The sequence below is a fragment of the Amyelois transitella genome, chromosome 25, assembly GCF_032362555.1.
Source record: "Amyelois transitella isolate CPQ chromosome 25, ilAmyTran1.1, whole genome shotgun sequence".
NCBI lineage: Eukaryota > Metazoa > Arthropoda > Insecta > Lepidoptera > Pyralidae > Amyelois > Amyelois transitella.
Genome location: NC_083528.1, coordinates 6,521,723 through 6,541,062, shown reverse-complemented (window position 1 = coordinate 6,541,062; position 19,340 = coordinate 6,521,723). Strand labels below are relative to the sequence as shown.

Sequence of the window (19,340 nt, the reverse complement as noted above, 5' to 3'; positions counted from 1 at the left end):
GACTGTGGTCCAAATGTCACAGAGGCCCCACGTTGGGCGCCACTGTAACATTTTGTTAAATCGGCCAAGTAAGGGTGATGAGAGGTAATTAAAAATTCATAGAAAAAATTACATTCTTTATTATCATCTCCACGGCACACATCACAACAATAAAATATAAAATCCCGAGACGCTATCCATCAAAAATCGCGAAAAACCTAAATCGCGCAAGCAAAGATTTCTCAGATTGGAGCATATATATGTACAACCTCCGTCACAACATCGTCTGTCGCGCGGTTCCCCAGGCATAACACCTAGCCTGGAAGATCTTCCCTTTGGTGGCAGTCGAGCCGAATCATCGCTCCCGGTACAATTACTAGTTTTACAATTTTTCAGAGCGTGGGATAGCGAGCTACTTAACTTGGTGAGCGTTGAAGTAGACCAAAGGAGATCGTCCGGTGTGCGCGCGCGCTGCTACGGGCGGTGAAAAGTGTGCAGGGGAGACTGCAGAGGCCCGATATCTTAACTGTTGGCTCTGCCTACACTATAAGGCATAAAGACGTATGATATGTAATGTATGTGTAAAATAACACTTTTTCACAGTCCAACAGACAAAAACTAACGAATTGACTTTATAATAAATTCCGGTTTGCGAATCCGAACGCATTAAGGCCAAATCCACACTGTAGAGCCGTATCCGGGTCGTGAACGAACCGTGTTGCGTCCGGAGTCAAAATATAGGTAGTTAAGTCAGAATTTTCTTTTCTTTTAATGAAGGCAATAAGCATTCGTCCACGATAACATTTAATTGTTATATATGTTTGCATTCGTCCACGATTTAGATTGAATTGATATACGAGTATGCATATGTAATGTCTGGAGAAAATTTTGCACTGCAAAGCTTGCGGAACTTAGACCGGAGTCGCATCGTGAACATACATACATACATAAAATCACGCCTCTTTCCCGGAGGGGTAGGCAGAGACTACCTCTATCCACTTGCCACGATCTCTGCACACTTCCTTCGCTTCATCCACATTCATAACTCTCTTCATGCAAGCTCGGCGGTTTCGGTTACATCGTGAACACATTTGATTTAATCTACAATCGTGTCCATGGTAGGGTTCCGGGTTCCCGGGCTCCTCTCCAGAGTGGTGAGGAAGTAACCAGGACTAACGCTATGAGGAAGATGATATTTTTTTTAAACTTTGGAAGATAATAAATAAATAAATATATATGGGACAAATTACACAGATTGAGTGAGTCTCGAAGTAAGTTCGGGACTTGTGTTACGAGATACTAACTCAACGATACTATATTTTATAATAAATACTTATATAGATAAACATCCAAGACCCAGGCCAATCAGAAAAAGTTCTTTTCTCATCATGCCCTGGTCAGGATTCGAACCCGGGACCTCCGGTGTCACAGAAGCGTTCTACCGCTGCGCCACAGAGGCTGTCAAGATAAAGCCTTGATGTGTGAGGATAGCTTTAGACTAGTTACACAGCACACTACGACGGATCATTTAGTGCACACTGCTCCCCCCCTAATATAATATATACCTACGTCGTCGGATTTTCAGACTACTACTATATTAGATTTACTACTCTCTGATTATTTACAGAGTACGCGTGTTATACAGAGTAAGAATTAAGGTGTAATTATTTTTTAATTTCAGAAACGTTTCAGTTTGTTCAAAGTGTTATGAAAGAAATTTATTAAACAGGGATAAATAATAAAAATCGTGCAAAAAATATATTTATACAACTAAGACAAATAACAGGGATTGAGTTAGCCTCGGAGTGAGTTATTATAATTAATAGAATAACCACAGACACTAAATTCTATAATAAATACATCCTACTACTATTATAAAGGCGAAAGTTTGTATGGATGTATGGATGTTTGTTACTCTTTCACGCAAAAACTACTGAACCGATTACCGTGAAATTTGGTATGTAGGTAGCTGAAGACCCAGAATAACACATAGGCTACTTTTTATCCCAGAGTTCCCGCGGGATTGATAGGGTTTCCATGCGGACGAAGTCGCGGGCGGCCTCTAGTATAATATAAACATACACAGACCCAGGCTAATCAGAAAAAGTTCGTTTCTCAACATACTCTGGCTAGGATTCGGACCCGGGACCAACTGTGTCACAGACATCCGCACTACCACTGCGCCACAGAGGCCGTCAGATCCCGAAAGGAACATCGAAAAAACCAATAGGACCACTCCATATCTTTCTCTGGATGTCAAATGTCATAAAAGGCGACTAAGGGATACAGGCTTATAAACTAGGAATTATTCTTTTAGGCGACGGACTAGCAACCTGTCACTATTTGAATCTCAATTCTATCATAAAGCCAAACAGCTGAACGTGACTTATCAGAAACCTAGACGTGATCATATGTATGTATGTAAACATATAGTTACTTCTGTTGATATACATACATAATACATATAGTCACGTCTACATCCCTTACGGGCTAAACAGAGCCAACAATCTCGAAGAGCCTGATAGGCCACGTTCACCTTTTCGGCTTGACGATAGAATTAAGATACATATAAAGTGACAGGTCGCAAGCCCGTCGCCTAAAAGAAGAATCCCAATTTTCTAAGCCCATCAATTCTGTTGACTCTGTGTAAAGTTACCCTGTGCGTCGCCGCAGAGGCGATAGCGTCACTGCGCCGGGAGTCCACATGGCGTCGGCCATACTAATCGGTTACCGTGTCACGTAAATAAATTATTGTCACGTCTTTTCGCCTTACGGGGCAGGCAGAGACAACATTTATTGGCTACGTTTCTCTTAAATTAAAAATGAAATATTTGTGATGTGACCCTGATGCGACTGAAAGGCGACTAAGGGATGGGTAAAAAATTTGAGGTTCTTCTTTTAGGCGGCGGGCTAGCAACCTGTCACTATGTCACTGAATATCAATTCGCTCGATCGCGGCAAGTGGAAAGATGTAGTCTCTGCCTACCCCTTCGGGAAAAAGGCGTGATGTATGTATGCAAGTTTTTTTTTTTACTAATCTCATACATACATATTATCTCGTCTATATCCCTTGCGGGGTAGACATAGCCAACAGTTTTGATGATACTGATAGACCACGTTCAGCTGTTTGGCTTACCGATAGAATTATAAAGTGACAGGTTGCAAGCCCGTCGCCTAAAAGACGAATCCCAAGTTTACAAGCCTATCCCTTAGTCGCCTTTTACGACATCCATAGGAAAGAGATGTAGTGGTCCGACTCTTTTCCCTTTTCGTGTACACGACACAACAAAAATTTCATCAAAATTACGAAAATCTACATAAAAGTCGATCTGTTTTCGTAGCATAGAATCAATGCGGGGCGTCGTAGCCGCGCTACGAATAGTCACAGGCTACGACAAGTGCTACGAAGCGGGGTCGTAACCGTCGTAGACTCGTAGCATATTATTATTATAGCTTTTTTCTGTGCCGTGTGGTTCCCGGCACCAATGAAAAAAGAATAGGACCACTCCATCTCTTTCCCATGGATGTCGTAAAAGGCGACCAAGGGATAGGCTTTACAAAATTGGGATTCTTTTTTTTAGGCGATGGGCTAGCAACCTGTCACTATTTGAATCTCAATTCTATCATAAAGCCAAATAGCTGAACGTGGCCATTCAGTCATTTCAAGACTGTTGGCTCTGCCTACCCCGCAAGGGATATAGACGTGACATTATGTATGTATGTATGTATGTAGCTTATTTTTAAAGATTCGGTGATGAGCGTTGGTGGTTGAATCGGTAAGGTGCCCGGTTTAAATGCGAATGACGCAAAAAGGCACAGGTTCGAATCTCAGCTCTTCCATGTACCAATGACTATTTTCAAAGTTATGTATACATTTGAATACTAACCGATGCTTCTTACGTTGAGAGAAAACAGAGATTCAGGCCACTGGATGTGGTAACCATGATCGATGTAATACGAATTGGGTTCACTTACAAAGGTTTACGGGAGGTCAGATGGGAGTCGCTTTGTGTAAGAACCCTGACTCTCACTTCAATCCAGGATCCATGGTCAAAGACGTACCTCGGGCTCTTCTCCAGAGTGGTGTGGATGCAACCGGGACTAAAGCCAGGAGGTAGAAGAAGACAAATACCTTCCAATTAATTGTCAGCGTCCATAAATGTAGTGACAAAAAATACTTTCAAAATTTTCAGGTTGAAAACAATATGTAATATAAAGGTCTTTTTCACAGAAAGCTTTATACATGCATACATATAATCACGTCTATATCCCTTGCGGTTGAGACAGAGCCAACAGTCTTGTAAAGACTGATAGGCCACGTTCAGCTATTTGGCTTTAAGATAGAATTGAGATTCAAATAGTGACAGGTTGCTAGCCCATCGCCTAAAAAAAATCCCAAGTATGTAAGCCTATCCCTTAGTCGCCTTTTACGACATCCATGGAAAAGAGATGGAGTGGTCCTATTCTTTTTTGTATTGGTGCCGGGAACCATACAGCACAAAGAAAGCTTTATATTCGTAACTTATTTACACTAAAATAACGGTATGTTAATACCAGTATCTGACCTTTACCCTAATTTTCATCTTAAACCTAGAACTTATCATTAAGAAAAACGCAGCCTAAAATCACGTTCCGTTCCGCCCAAGATGTGTTTTTAACGCACACACACGCACATACACGCACACACATAGACATACACGCACACACACGCAAGCGACATGCGACGCGACGTGACTTCTAGACGCGTCAGCTGAAAAACAACTACAACCAAAAATAAACCTTAAAATCATACTCCTTAGCACTGAAAATTATTTTATGACGCAAATAAATTAGGATATTTCAAAACTCGAATTCAACACTTGACTCCGGACGTTGTCAATGTGAATTCGATTTTCGAATATCGGGTCACAGAGTTGAGATTGTTTTAGAGGTGCAAAAGGGATATGTCATGTGCTCGGCGCCAAATGAGAGGAGTTTCCGAGCGCGGCCGAGCCGGTACCGATCCGGGCCGAACGGCGCCGAATGAGTGCCGCGAATGCATTACAGCGAGTATAGGGCTGGCGGTTCGGAAAATTTGAGCTTTTTGTCTTTAGTAGGTTAGAATATTTTTATTGGTAAGTATTTACATTATGAGAGAATAGAGATCGAGACATTGTCAATGAGGCAGAGAGAGAAGCGGCTCCGAAAAACAGCGGCGAAAGGTGTATTGGTGTTCCCAATTTTTTTTTTCGAAAAAAAATGAGAGAAAGTAGGTATTTATATGAGGTCATATGTTACAACTTGTTCATGAAATGCATTTAAGATTTTGATTGGTACGTTTATTTTAAATTTATATTTGAACTAATATTATTTTCTGTGTTAATAATAACTAATGTTGAAGAAATAAAGTCAACTAAGGTCAGTGTTATTAGATCTACATCTTGTAAACGTAATATTTTATAATCATTAACAATACTTGATATAAACATTTTATTACAAATAACATTTGCTAACAAAGTTATGTACGTAACGAAAACCCCATATACTTTGTGGATTTGTCATATCAAATTATCTCCCATGTTTATATTACTCAATGGTGGTTCCGTTATGTCGGCCGCTGTGGGATCACGTAAAACATCCACATAAACATCGCAATAAAAGCGAACAAGAAAAATATGAGGAAAATCCGGGAAAGCTCATGGGAGGCAGCCCTCGAAGGGCGGGGGGCGGGTGAAGGGTGGGGGGAATGCGGGGCACGGGGGAGCGACGGCTCGCCAGTCGGACGCGGGGCGCCGCGCAGCCCGCACGCGACATGCGCGCCCTCTAGCGTATTATGTTCCTACCCGACCTCCCGAGAGCCTGCATGGTGGACGACGTAGCGACTTACCTCCAAGCGCCGTCCTCGGGACAGGTGGCTACAATATATTAACAACAACCCATATGTAATTAACAATGATCATATTAACAGATGTTGTGAGCTACTGTTGCTTACCGAACTTCGCCGCCCGGGTATTTTCGGGACGTAACGATTTAGTCGTCGATGGTGCCACGTGATTGCGTTAGGAAAACGGAGAAAATTTTATGTCATTAATACAAAAACGGTGAAGTGGAGGGTGGATATGGTAATGTTGTAAACTTGTGTCAAAACAAACGGTGTAAACAGATCGATAACCCGAGGAGGCAGGCGAGTAAAGGCAAGACACTTTTAGAAGAGTCGCAACATTTAATTTTAATTCTGAGATCACGCAACGGGTAAATAACAACAACAAAGTTTATAAATAACCTTGAAATCGCAATAATGGAAAGCGCTTGAGTTTCAGTGGTTGATCGGAACAAGTCGATTTGTGAAGTTGACTTCGATAAAAATAAATGTGTCAAATAGATAAATAGAAATAAAAAAAGAAAAAAAAAGCAAATTAACCTTTTTTCGAAGAAATATGTTGGTAATGGTTTTGTTTACAACAAAAAAACTGATGTGACTATTTACGAAATTAAATAAACTATATTTTTTTTAGTAAAAGTGACTAAATTGACAAAAAATCATAGCAAACTCATTAGGAAGAAAATACACGACATATAAAACGATTTTCTCAGATTTTAATTAATAACCTTAACATAAAGTTGATTTCCAAATTGCTAAACTCAAATGAAAATATGATGTCAAAAAATATAGATCCCCAATATCGAAATGCAAACTAATCTTTAATCAAATTAACAATATTCAAATGTAAAAAAGTATTTATTTTCGTTTGATGCCTATAATTTATTAATGCGTTTACTGCTTATCTAGAGTAAATATTTTTATCCCCTTTACCCCTTACGGGGTATAGAAATGTTGCATAAAATTCGCATAATGGTGAAGTAGATGGTAAATCGATATGGTGTGAAGATGTTGGAACTGCACTACGGCATAGCAGCGTAACGCCCATTCATATCTGCAGTCCGCCAGCCGCCTCTGACTTTTACATTTATCTATGTTTTTCAATTTTTTTTTCTGTTTTGCCAGCAAGTAAGTGAAATGTGCATTGGCAAGTTCGAATTTGGAATTCGGTGTTTTGAGTTGAAACATTTTGTAATGTTATGTTCAAAACTCGTTCTACATTTGAATTAAATTTATTTCTCTATATAGGCATTTTTCAATTTTTAATTTCTTGTTTATTATTTTATTATACATATGTATGTATTTGTATAAACTTATGCTTTGCGAGTTTATTTAATTCTCTTAAAAATGATAATGATATAGGAAAATAATGCACCCATAACAAAACTGCTTTATTTTATATGTCGATATTTTCTTAAGAGAATTTATTAAACTTTTATTCTAGTTATTATTATTATTTGGAATATATATTGTTTTAAGAAAAACAACAGTCTTGTAACATTTGAATAAATAAAACTAGAAAAATCATTATATTAGGAAATGCGTTGAGATATAATTAGGTATAATGAGAAATTTATACATAATATTTTAGTTAACAGTTAAACATTAAACATATCAAATAGAACCCTATGCCATTCTGTCCATTATCCTGTTAATTTTAAATTGATTTATATAATTATTTAAAATGTTTATTTGCAAAAACGTTTAATTATTTTTAGTACTTAATTATGAACAGTCAGAAATAAAGCGGTATTTTCTTGTAAATATATAGATAATCATGTAACCAGAATTTTAGAAATTTAACCGCCTTTAAAAAGGAGGATGTCGATTTTAGGCGGTTCTATTTTTACAAAAGTTATAAACTAGTTCATCTCAGCATCTTCACGCACGGTTAACAAAAATTTCCATGTTTCCTGTATCTGTAGAAATTTTTTGAAAATTAGGCTCTAGATAATAATTATTTGTATTCATACAAATTTCGTTAAAATTTGTCCAATGGTTTGAACGTGAAAGTTTTACAGACAGAGAGACATTTAAGTTTATAATGAGTAACGATTAATAGTAATTTAAAATAAATTACCTACGTCCATATTATACAACTGAATTCAAGTATAAATTTAGTTGCATAATACTAATAATAAACCATAAACATTAGGTTGGAAACCAAATATAAATGTATCTATAGACACACAGGTATCCGCATTTTAAAATATCTATCTTCAAAACCATAGGCCATAGGTTCATAAATGATACGCTTTTATTTCTTACATTTGTTTTTGATTTTCTTTACTGTACATACATACATATGGTCACGTCTATATCCCTTGTGGGGTAGACAGAGCCAATAGTTTTGAAAAGACTGAAATCTATCATTAATCCAAATAGCTAAACGTGGCCAAGGTTCAGCTATTTGGCTTTATGATAGAATTGAGATTCAAATAGAGACAGGTTGCTAGCCCATCGCCTAAAAAAGAATCACAAGTTTGTAAGCCTATCCTTTAGTCGTCCTATATCCATGGGAAAGAGATGGAGTGGTCGTATTCTTTTTTGTATTGGTGCCGGGAACCACACGGCATTTTCTTTACTATATTTGGTAATAAAGACAGAATTTAACATTAATTAAATTTTGTGTTAGAAATTAAAAAAAAAACATATTTTTTATTATATATCTTTAAATCTAAAAAATCTTTCAATTGAAGCGAGCCACGGCGATATAGCTGGTGTGTAGTAGAAATGCTAGATTCCAGTTTAGCTGAGTCAGCAAACTCAGAGCCCGTAATCTTCCTGTAATTTGGTTCCATCTGCTCGATAAGCAATATTATCTTTTTTTTATATAAATATATATGTATATGTTACCCTTGTTTTCAAAAACATATATTTTTTTGCTGCTGGACTGGCAGCAAGGGGATATAACATAGCAGATTGTTAAAGTGAATGAAGCGAATGGCTAGATCAAAATTGGTATCCCGCATAATATATATAAAAATAACCCATGGATATGCTGTTGGTGTCAATGAAAAATAATAATTACATTCCAATTCATACGAAATAAAATTTAAATAGATAAGTTTAATATGATCGAATTTGACAACAAAATTGACAACAAAATTGACATCGGGGTAATAAATTGTAATTGAAAAAAGTTACAAAAAGGTCTGTCTATTATTTATTTCATCATTAAAATTATTTGCCAATATCTCTCAGACTTACAAAATTAAAAAAAAAAATCTTTTAATTAATAATGCAATAAAAATATTAAAATAGCAATAGGAAAAATGATTAAGACAGCGAGAAAATAAAAAAATATATATGTAAATATATAAAACATCGTCAAAAATCTTTATATTTATAATGAACTAGCTGTGCCCGCAACTTCGTCTGCGTGGAGAAGTTATTTCGGGCATCATTGAATCCCTCAAAGATGAATAATTTTCCCCGTTATTCATTCGCATTTTCCATTATTTATTCGCTCCTTGTAGTTGCAGCGTGATGTTATATAGCCTAAAGCGTACCTCGATAAATGTTCTATTTAACCCTAAAATAATGTTTCAATTCGAACTAGTACTTCCTGAGATTAGCGCGTTCAAACAAACAAACTCTTCAGCTTTATAATATAGATAAGCATAGATTAGACAAATAAACGCCAAGTATAAAAAATGAATTATAACATATAAAATTAAAATAACAATAGGTTTAAAACGATCAAATAGTTTAACATAATAGACACAGTCGGAGCGTGGAGTCAGCAAACGGCGCCGGGCCGGAACCGCTGAAATTCAATTGTTTGGCGAATGTGTCTCCGTCTTATGTGCAAAATAAGCAAGTCTCGCCGAACACCGGATTAGGCGAAACGGTTTTAGGAGAAATGAATTGCGTTTTAAATTAAATAGGTATCTAATTAATATTAATGAGAGTAATAGATAAATGAATGTTGAACTGTGTTAGTAATAACATTGAGTAACTAAATGTCTTTTGTTAGGTATTTAAATAAAACTAATACATAATAAAAGCTCTGATTCATGGCATTTGGAATCATCCTGGAAATATTGATTATTATGTATTATGATAATTATATATTTATTAAGCTGTTAAAATTTATAAAATATGTTTTATTACAAATAAAATAGACTGATAGGCCACATTCAGCTGTTTGGATTAATGACAGAATTGAGATTCAAATAGTGACAGGTTGCTAGCCCATCGTTTAAAAGGAGAATCCCAAATTAATAAGCCTTTCCTTTAGTCGCCTTTTATGACGTCCATGAAAAAGAGATGGAGAGGTCCTATTCTTTTTTACATTGGTGTCGGGCACCACACGGCACAATGAAATTTATAACTATCGGTATACAAAATATAATAATTATGTATATATTTTAAACTAACGAATAACAAAACCCCTTGTTTTCGTAAACATGAGCAAGGGAGCGGTATGTAGGGCGCGCAGTTCCCCGGGACTCGTACTAATCTTCCCCCGGGAACAGGATAACGGCTGCAATAAAGAATATGGGGCTGATTGATGGTATCTGTGACCTTCCCGGGAATATTGATCGGGACCATGTATTATAATAACTGTAGGAAGTGGATTTATACTGAAATATTGAAATCATGAATTGAATATTTAGGTTTTTTTTTTAAATAATAGTAGGAGAATATTTATGAGAGTAAAAGATAAATTAACGTCAAACTGTGGTAGTAATAAAATTAAGTAACTAAATGTATTTTTGTAAGGTGTTAAAAAATAACGGAAACGGAAAGCAAATTTTTTTAATTAAATTAAAACTAATATATAATAATAAGCTGTGATTGATAGCATTTGAAATCATCTTGGAAATATTGATTATTATGTATTATGATAATTTTATATTTATTAATCATGTTCTTATTGTGGCAATAATGTAAGGAAAAATATATACGCAAAAATAACGCATGTAGAGACTCATATAAAGTAATAATAACCAAAAAAACTTAGGGAACTTTTTAAAAGGTAAAATTTGTATAACTAAAACTTCTAAAAAGAATTTAAAAAATTAATGAATAAACAAATTTTAACAAAATATTGACAGAATGCCGAAAACAAGAAGCCGGAAAATCCAAAAATATGTTTTAAAAATATATCTACAGAAAAACCTATAGTCACGTTATCTCTAGAAAAGGCATAAAAAATTACAGAGTAACAACATTTTAAGAGCGCGCTAATGACTTGAAACTATAGTGTAAAGCGTGAGCAATTAAAATCGGAAATTATTTTATATGTTAATTCCTTGATATTGGGGTTCAGATTTTAATGTTATAAAAAGTATATGATTAGTTGTAAATATTTAATGATTTTCTTACTTAACCGCGATGAGTAAAAAAAAACTTATAAACACAGAACTAAAAAGCTGCGTTTTTCTTTTTTTTTTTTAAACGTAAATAACTTCTTTTGCGCTCACGCTTTTCGCTTGGTCGCTACATAAAGCTACTCGTTTACCAACTATATTTAAAAAAAAACAGTCCAAAAATACCCGGCCGGCAGCCTGCGAGCGAAGCATCGGTGTTAAAAATCCCATGTCTGTCCCTTGATGTTTTCTCTTTCTATCACTTTTTCTTGCCACTCTCGGTGTTTGAATGTTTTCACTAACTGTTAATATTTATCCTTTGTATTTAAGTAATTAGATCTATGTTCGATGTGTGATGCGTTATGGTTATTGTTTAATTGGAATTATAGCAAGCGGATATTATGTATTTCTAATGGAATACATTATAAAAATACGGTATTGATCATATTTTAATATAATCGTGTTTATATTTGTATGAATACCTATAAAAGTCGCACAGGTACGCACTCTATAAGAGCAACATAATGCTTCACACAAATTGAAATGGAACATTTTATTTAAATCTTAATGTATAAAATGGCGCCAGAAAAATGAAATTTTTTTTACCTCGAACCTTTCATACTGGCCGCGTGCACAAAAATATATGAAAGGAGCGATTTGATTTTAGAACGAAAATTTTCATTTTTCTGCGCGTATGTTTTTGTTTGGAAATCTGTAAATGTGCATGTATCCCGAATGCACTTCCCCAAAGCAAGAATGTGATGCACGTTTCTTTTTTTTCATGTACTTATTCTTTTTTTAAATTTTAACTTTTTAATTTAACGAGGTCGAGAGTCAAAGGGCCCATTAGTGGATTGGATATTTGGATATTGATGTATGTTTTGGAATGTTTGGATGTCCGTTCGTTGATTAGCTATACCGGCGAAGTGGGCTAAGGTTTTATTGAATTACTTTTAAAGCGCTTCACATAATTCGTATTATGTTTCACAGATCATCGAGAAAAGTGAGTATTTAAATTGATATTTTGTATTATAAATGTACTTTCTATGACTGTGTATTTATTACAGAACTGATTATTTAAAACTGATTTTACGAAAATTTGATTGAACTGAACAAATCTAAAACAATAAGGTTTGTTAAGGTCTATCAAATTAACTCTAAGTACGATAAAAATGTCCTTCGTTTTGTACCCATTTAAATTCACGTAAAATAATAAAATAAAATCTATTTCGCGGTTTTTTAATATTGAATATTTTTAACTCCCAATATATGTATATACTTATAATATTAAGAAAAAATGCACCCAGGATGGGGTTAAAGGATATTTATACAGATAAAAAATATTTATTTTTATTTTTTCTAGATGGCACAAATAACATACATTAGAATTTAAAAAATTCATACATTCTCAAACTATGCATATATCTAATGCAAACCAGAGAAAGCACTCCTTATTCGCTTAAAATCCATAAAACTCCGCCATTAACTAACACAATGTTATGAAAGCCTGAAATTTGGGATAAGAAATCACATAACAGAGTTGTGAGACAGACCCCACCAGAATAATTACAATACATAAAGCACAGACATATATTTAGCTAGATACCGCCAGTTCATCTGACTGGAAACTATGTGTGTAAAGTTTTCGTGGAAACTCAAGCTGAAATAAGGGGGAAATTCCTTAATTGCGTTCAACTTTTTGTGGATTATTGATACAACTTAATACCGGACGATTATATGTGTGTGTGTAAATATTTTTTTGCACATTACAAGTTATTCTCAAGACAATAAAAAATAACATATGCACAATGGTTACGTCTATATCCCTTGCGGGATAGACAGAGCCAACAGTCTTAAAAAGACTGATATTAATACTGTTGATGGCAATCACAACAGATATCAAATCAAGCCGATTAAGAAACAGGTTCAATAATATATAATTATAGTTAGTATAAAATTTCGCAACGTGAACTTAACTGCCAATGTTGTAGGTTAATTATATACATATATGATACATAAGGATAAGGTTTCCTGCAAAGGTGGTGGAGATCAAGCGGTAGTGTTCGTGTAAACCATTGACTTTCCCAAGCCAGGATCATGGTCATAGTACCGAAGGCTCTATCTAAAGATGAAAAGTCGCAAGCGAGATTAACAGAACGATGATGAATTTAGATACATAGACGTATAATTTTTGCGATTGGTTTTAATTTAAACTCTAGCACAATTGCGGGGTCTAGTCAGATCTATGTCTGTGACATAAACTTTCAGATTCCGCAATGGAGTAACTGCAATTATGCTCCGTCTCGTTCCCCCTACGTCTGTCTCGCTCGCTCCACGCCCATTCTTATTTATAGGCGTATATTTTTATTGTTTTTGTTACATCTAAATGAAGGCATACTTATTGCTGTTCCGTAAAAGTATTATTTTTTGGGCGATCGATTGTGTGTAAAGAGGCAGCCATTTGTATTTGGTCTCTTTTGGCGTTTTCTTAGATATAAAGTATAGCCAACGATACATATATGCCGCTGAACGTGGCCTATCAGTCTTTTCAGGATTGGCTCTGTCTACCCCGTGAGGGATTAAGATGTGGCTAGTATAGACAGTGCCGAGAGTACGTTCGGGGTGCGTAATTCGATAAATACTTAGTACTAGGCTTCTCTATGCTCTCTGAATGCCAAATGTCTGCTTTCATGGAAAGTTATGAATGTGGATGAAGCGAGCGTATGCAGGTATCGTGGCTTTCAACTTAGTCTCTAAACCCTTTCGCGAAAGAGACGTTTTATGTACGTACTAGCGACCTGCCCCGGCTGCGCACGGGCAGCATTTAAACATACAAACCTTCCTCTCGAATCTCTACTTACAAAAAAAAAAACTGCATCAAAATCCGTTGTTTAGTTTTAAAGATCTGCTAATACAGACAGACATAGAGACAAGCGGGAAGTGACATTTCTTTATACTATGTAGTGATAAATTTATATTAAATATTGATTAATTTAATCACGTCTATATCCCTTGTGGGGAAGACAGAGTCAACAGTTTTGAAAGACTAATAGGCCACGTTCAGCTGTTAGGCTCAATGATTTTATTGAGATTCAAATACGGACAGGTTACTAGCCCATCTCTTAAGAAAAGAACCCTAAGTTTGTAAGCCTATCCCTTAGTCGCCTTTAACGACATCAATGAGAAAGAGACGGAGTGGTCCTATTATTTTTTATATTAGTGCCGGTAACCACACGGCGGTATATTAAATGTGGTTATGGTAGATTCGAACCTGGGTTTGAACGGGCACACTAAATCGAATATCTTACTTTTGGACAATACTCCCTACAGGCATGATAGTATTCAACGTATTGCCACAAAATCAGACAAAAACCACAGAATATAATTACGAGTTAGTTTTGTAAGTTGGCAACGCTGCCGGACGAGCTGCCAACCTACCAACCTGGACCTTGGCAATGACTGGTCAGTGTCAATGGGTCTCCAAAGAATGCCTCTTCATCTTGTTATTACGCTGATTTTCGTGTGCCGTGTGGTTCCCGGCATCAATAAAAAAAAGGACCACTCCATCTCTTGCCCATAGATGTCGTAAAAGGCGACTAAGGGATAGGCTTACAAACTTGGGATTCTTCAATCATCATCCCTTTTTTTTGGTTTGCCATCGTTAACATATTTACTTTTTTTAATTCTAATACTGTCCTGACATAAAAATATGCTACATGTATAACTCCTTTATTGCTTACATATAGTCACAATTATATCCCTTGCGGGGAAGACAGACGGGGCTTACCGTTTTGAATAGACTAACATATCACGTACAGCTTCATGGAATTGAGATTCAGATAGTGACAGGTACCGTGTTGTTCCCGGCACCAATACAAAAAAGAATAGAACCACTTCACCTCTTTCCCATGGATGTCGTAAAAGGCGACTAAGGGATAGGCTTACAAACTTGGGATTCTTTTTTAGGCTAGCAACATGTCACTATTTGAATCTCAATTCTATCATTAAATCAAATTACTGAACGTGGCCATTCAGTCTTTTTAAGACTGTTGGCTCTGTCTACCCCGCAAGGGATATAGACCTGATTTTATGTATGTATGTAATAATTGATATACGTCCTAACGTATAGTATGGATGGATTAAAACAAACTTCGACGAAGGTCTGAAGTTTCCAATAACAAAAAACAAGGCCAGATTCTGTCCAACACTTCTTCTGTTGAACAAACTTCAACACTACGTCAGCTGTTGAGTGGAAATCTTTTTCTTAACTCCCTTCGCCTGGATTTTGATGATAAATTTTTTTTATCTATTACTTATGAAAAGATGCGAACCTTTAAATTTTTATCACGAGCCTTGTCGATCTAAGATCACATATATTTTTCTAAAGAATATACGGGTACTTATAGAGAAATACTTATGTGCGTCTCTTTCCCATGGATGTCGTAAAAGGCGATTAAGGGACAGGCTAATCTTAACTTGGGATTCTTCTCTTAGTCTCTTTCGCTATTTGAATCTCAATTCTATCATTAACGTGGCTAATCAGTCTTCCAAGACTGCTGGCTCTGTCTAGCCCGCAATGGATAAAGACGTGATTTTATTAATGAATGACTTATCTGCGTTTGGCTGATGGGCTAATAACCTTCCATAATCTCTACCAAAATCACAAACCCATTATTTAAATTTCGTGTAAATCAATTAATCATAACAATATGTTCTCTCGACCAGATTTCTATATTTTATTTGGATAATTGTGAAGTTGAAAATGCTGCAGTGCAGTTTGTTACCGCTTCTTCTGCACTGACGCTGTGAAAGGGGCATTAAACACCCTGTCACTATTTGAATCTCAATTCTAACATTAAGACAAATAGCTGAACGTGGCCATTCGGTCTTTTCAGGACTGTTGGCTCTGTCTACCCCGCAAGGGATATAGACGTGACCGTATGTATGTATGTATGTTATCTCTGCCTACCTCCGTGAAAGAAGCGTAATAATTATGTGTATATCCATTAAGGTCTGCTAAAAATCTAACAAAAGCTAGTTCCACGCTACTGCCATAACAACTTTTACACAGAACCCAATCTAAACCAGACGTAGGTAATAATAAAAAGAAACATCCCATTACATCTATGCAAGTCGCAATCACTGCAATTTTAACTTTTAATGGTTAGAAATAAACGTTACCCTACCGTCACTGATGGTACGACGAGCCTTGCCAACTGCTGATGCCAAACTGCCTCCGACCTTGAAGTTGGTAGGCCTGCCCATTCAAGTTTTATTCGTTGTAGATTATACAAAGGAAGGCATAAACAAAATGGTTTTTTTTTTAAATAGAATAGATTTATTTTCAAAATTGGATACAAGGTATCACTTATTGACGTCACATAACTTAAATCTAATTATAACTACTACCGCTTCCAAAGAGCATGTGTAGATGAAGCGGCGGAACAAATTACACTGCAGCATTTTCATCGGACGTCAATTTACAAATATAGATCTCTTAAATCTAAATCGTGGACGAATGCACATTGTCTACATTAAAAGACATGAATGGATGTAGAACTAATTATGTCAATACGAATATTTCGTCAATGTTTTTAATGTTTGTTTTGTTAATATTAATTTACTACATTAGTTGCGTAAATACTATTTTATTAAAAATTATTTGATACGCGATGTTCTTACATTGAGGGAAACTTCGTGGGGAAACTTGCATTAATCAAAATAAATATTTTATTTAGACACTAGCTGTGCCCGCGACTTCGTCCGCGTGGAACAGTTATTTTGGGTATTATTGAAGCCCTCAAGGATGAAAAACTCTCCCCGTTTTTTTTCACAATTTCCATTATTTCTTTGCTACTTATAGTTGCAGTGTGATGTTATATAGCCTAAAGATTTCCTCGATGAATGGTCTATTCAACGCAAAAAGTTTTTTTCAATTCGAACCAGTAGTTCCTGAGATTAGCGCGATCAAACAAACAAACAAACTCTTCAGCTTTACAATATAAGTATAGATACACAAGAAAATATTCATAGGTTCTACTCTTCCCACACCGATCTACATACGTACAATCACGCCTATCGGGGTAGACAGAGCCAATAGTCTTCGAAAGACTGATACGCCACGTTCTGCTGTTTGGCTTAATGATAGAATTTAATCACAAATAGTGATAAATTGCTACCCCATCGCCTACAAGAAGAATCCCAAGTTTACAATATCCTATCCTAGCGGTCATATTCATTTTTCTATTGGTGCCGGGAACCACACGGCACACTACCGCTCTCATTAACAATTAGTTTTTCGCACGTATAAATACCTATCTAAAACTAATCCATATTCATTCATAAAATTTTCTTTGCAATAACAAACAGACTAAAACGAATCGTTTTCATAAGTTAACAGCAAAATTAAATCAACTCTTAATTGAGCGGTAACCCTTCGATGAATCAAGATGGCGGCCTTACCAAAACACATTTAGAACTTCGCCTAGGAAAATATTTTCACTTTTCCGTGAACGAGCAGAAATTTATCTGGGCCTGCCGATGACAAGGGGAGATAAAGATAGGTATCGTATCTTTAAAGACATTGTTGCATTTATGAAATATTATTATTAAACGATTTGAAAACCTTTATACCTAAGTAATTTTTGTTCTAACATTTGGTTGATACATATTTTGTCTCTTGCATTCAATATTTAAGAAGTAAATCGAGAACTCGACGAACTTGGTCTCCGAGTGACACCTGAATAATTATACATACAGTCTATTTCGCACAAAACACGAAATGAATACTAAAATGCCGTGCCGTGTGGTTCCCGGCACTAATAGAAAAAAAATAAGACCACTCCATATCTCTCCCATGGATGTCGTTAAAGGCGATTAAGTGAAAGGCTAATAAACTTGCGATTCTTCTTGTAGACAATGGACTAGCAACCTAGCACTATTTGAATCTCAATTACATCATTTGGCCATAAAGATGAAAATGGCCTTTCAGTTTTTTCAAGACTGTTCTTTGTCTACCCCGCGAAGGATATAGACGTGACTATATGTATGTCTGTATGTCCAGTTCGGTCCTGATCTGACCATTCCATAAAGATTTCCCAACGTCGCCTAGATAGTCTTTATTTCCCGCATCGAACACAGATAGCACCAGCGAATTTCCCAACGTGTAGCGTCGTCCATTTTTCCGATAATAGAACTAGATGTAAATTAGCAAGAGTGCGGATATGTAACGCGACATGTTTCGTCTGAAAAGTAGGAAAAAAAACGCAGTGAAACTGTATTTTTTTTTTGACAAAAAAAGGTATGAATATAAAGAGATGTTTTTTTTTTCGAACAAATTTTTAATATTAGGTATATAAGTAATATAATATTAAAAATGCTAAGCTTGAGCTTTCATATGATGGCCAGAGAAGAAAAAACTATTCTATTCTTCAAGGAATGTGTGGTGTGTTGCATATACATATGTATATGTATAGGTACATAATCGTTTTGAAAATTGCCGAAACAAATTTTTATGCGAAAATTAAAAGTAAGACTAGTATAAGCTGGAAAGCGAGAATTTACCTAAGAAGCGACGTTATACACTTCGCAGCACTTAAAAATGCAACTACGTTTAAATTCGGAACGATAATGGCCTTTTGAATTTCGAACACCGTCGAGATTGCGATCCCGCCCACGTGCACATACATTGTGATACATAACATTTACACATCTATTACACCTTTTAATTTACGAACTTGCTATCTCGCTCGCCGGCGACGACCGACCGTTGCGCAAACGGCTCAAGCTCAAAGCTAAAACAGGGCTCAGCTACACTAAATTTAGTTCTGCAACACTGCATCGTGTCATGCCCATAGAAAACATTAACACCGCGCCGCTCCAATATATGGAGACCGCACATTATCGTTCTGAGCGCCAGATTTTCGCCAACACAAATTGCTGTATAATATTCAATTAGGTCGGCGATATTGATGGGAACTGCCGCCGCCCGGCAATTTTGGTTAGCGCATCTGCCGTAACGTTTGATATATGATTAGTTTTCGGGGCTGTGCCGGCCTATGCCTTTACGACCGACGCCGGTTACGACCGTTTTAGTCGCATCAGGCCCTCAAGGTGCGACGCCGCGCTAATTTTAACCACGCACGAGGCGGGTCGTCTGAAAGATTTTCCTCTGTCCGCTCGTA

At 36.2% G+C, this 19,340-nt stretch overlaps 1 protein-coding gene across 5 annotated transcripts in view; it reads left to right on the top strand.

Moving 5' to 3' along the window:
- Window positions 1-5,743: 5,743 nt before the first annotated feature.
- LOC106136537 (nuclear factor 1 X-type) overlaps window positions 5,744-19,340 on the top strand; it is a 46,764-nt gene continuing 33,167 nt past the window's right edge. For all 5 annotated transcript variants that reach the window (XM_060951648.1, XM_060951647.1, XM_060951646.1 and 2 more), the window contains exon 1: window positions 5,744-5,869. In XM_060951648.1, coding sequence (XP_060807631.1) covers window positions 5,792-5,869 — 78 coding nt within the window. In that variant the 5' untranslated portion in view covers window positions 5,744-5,791. The remainder of the gene's footprint in view (window positions 5,870-19,340) is intronic.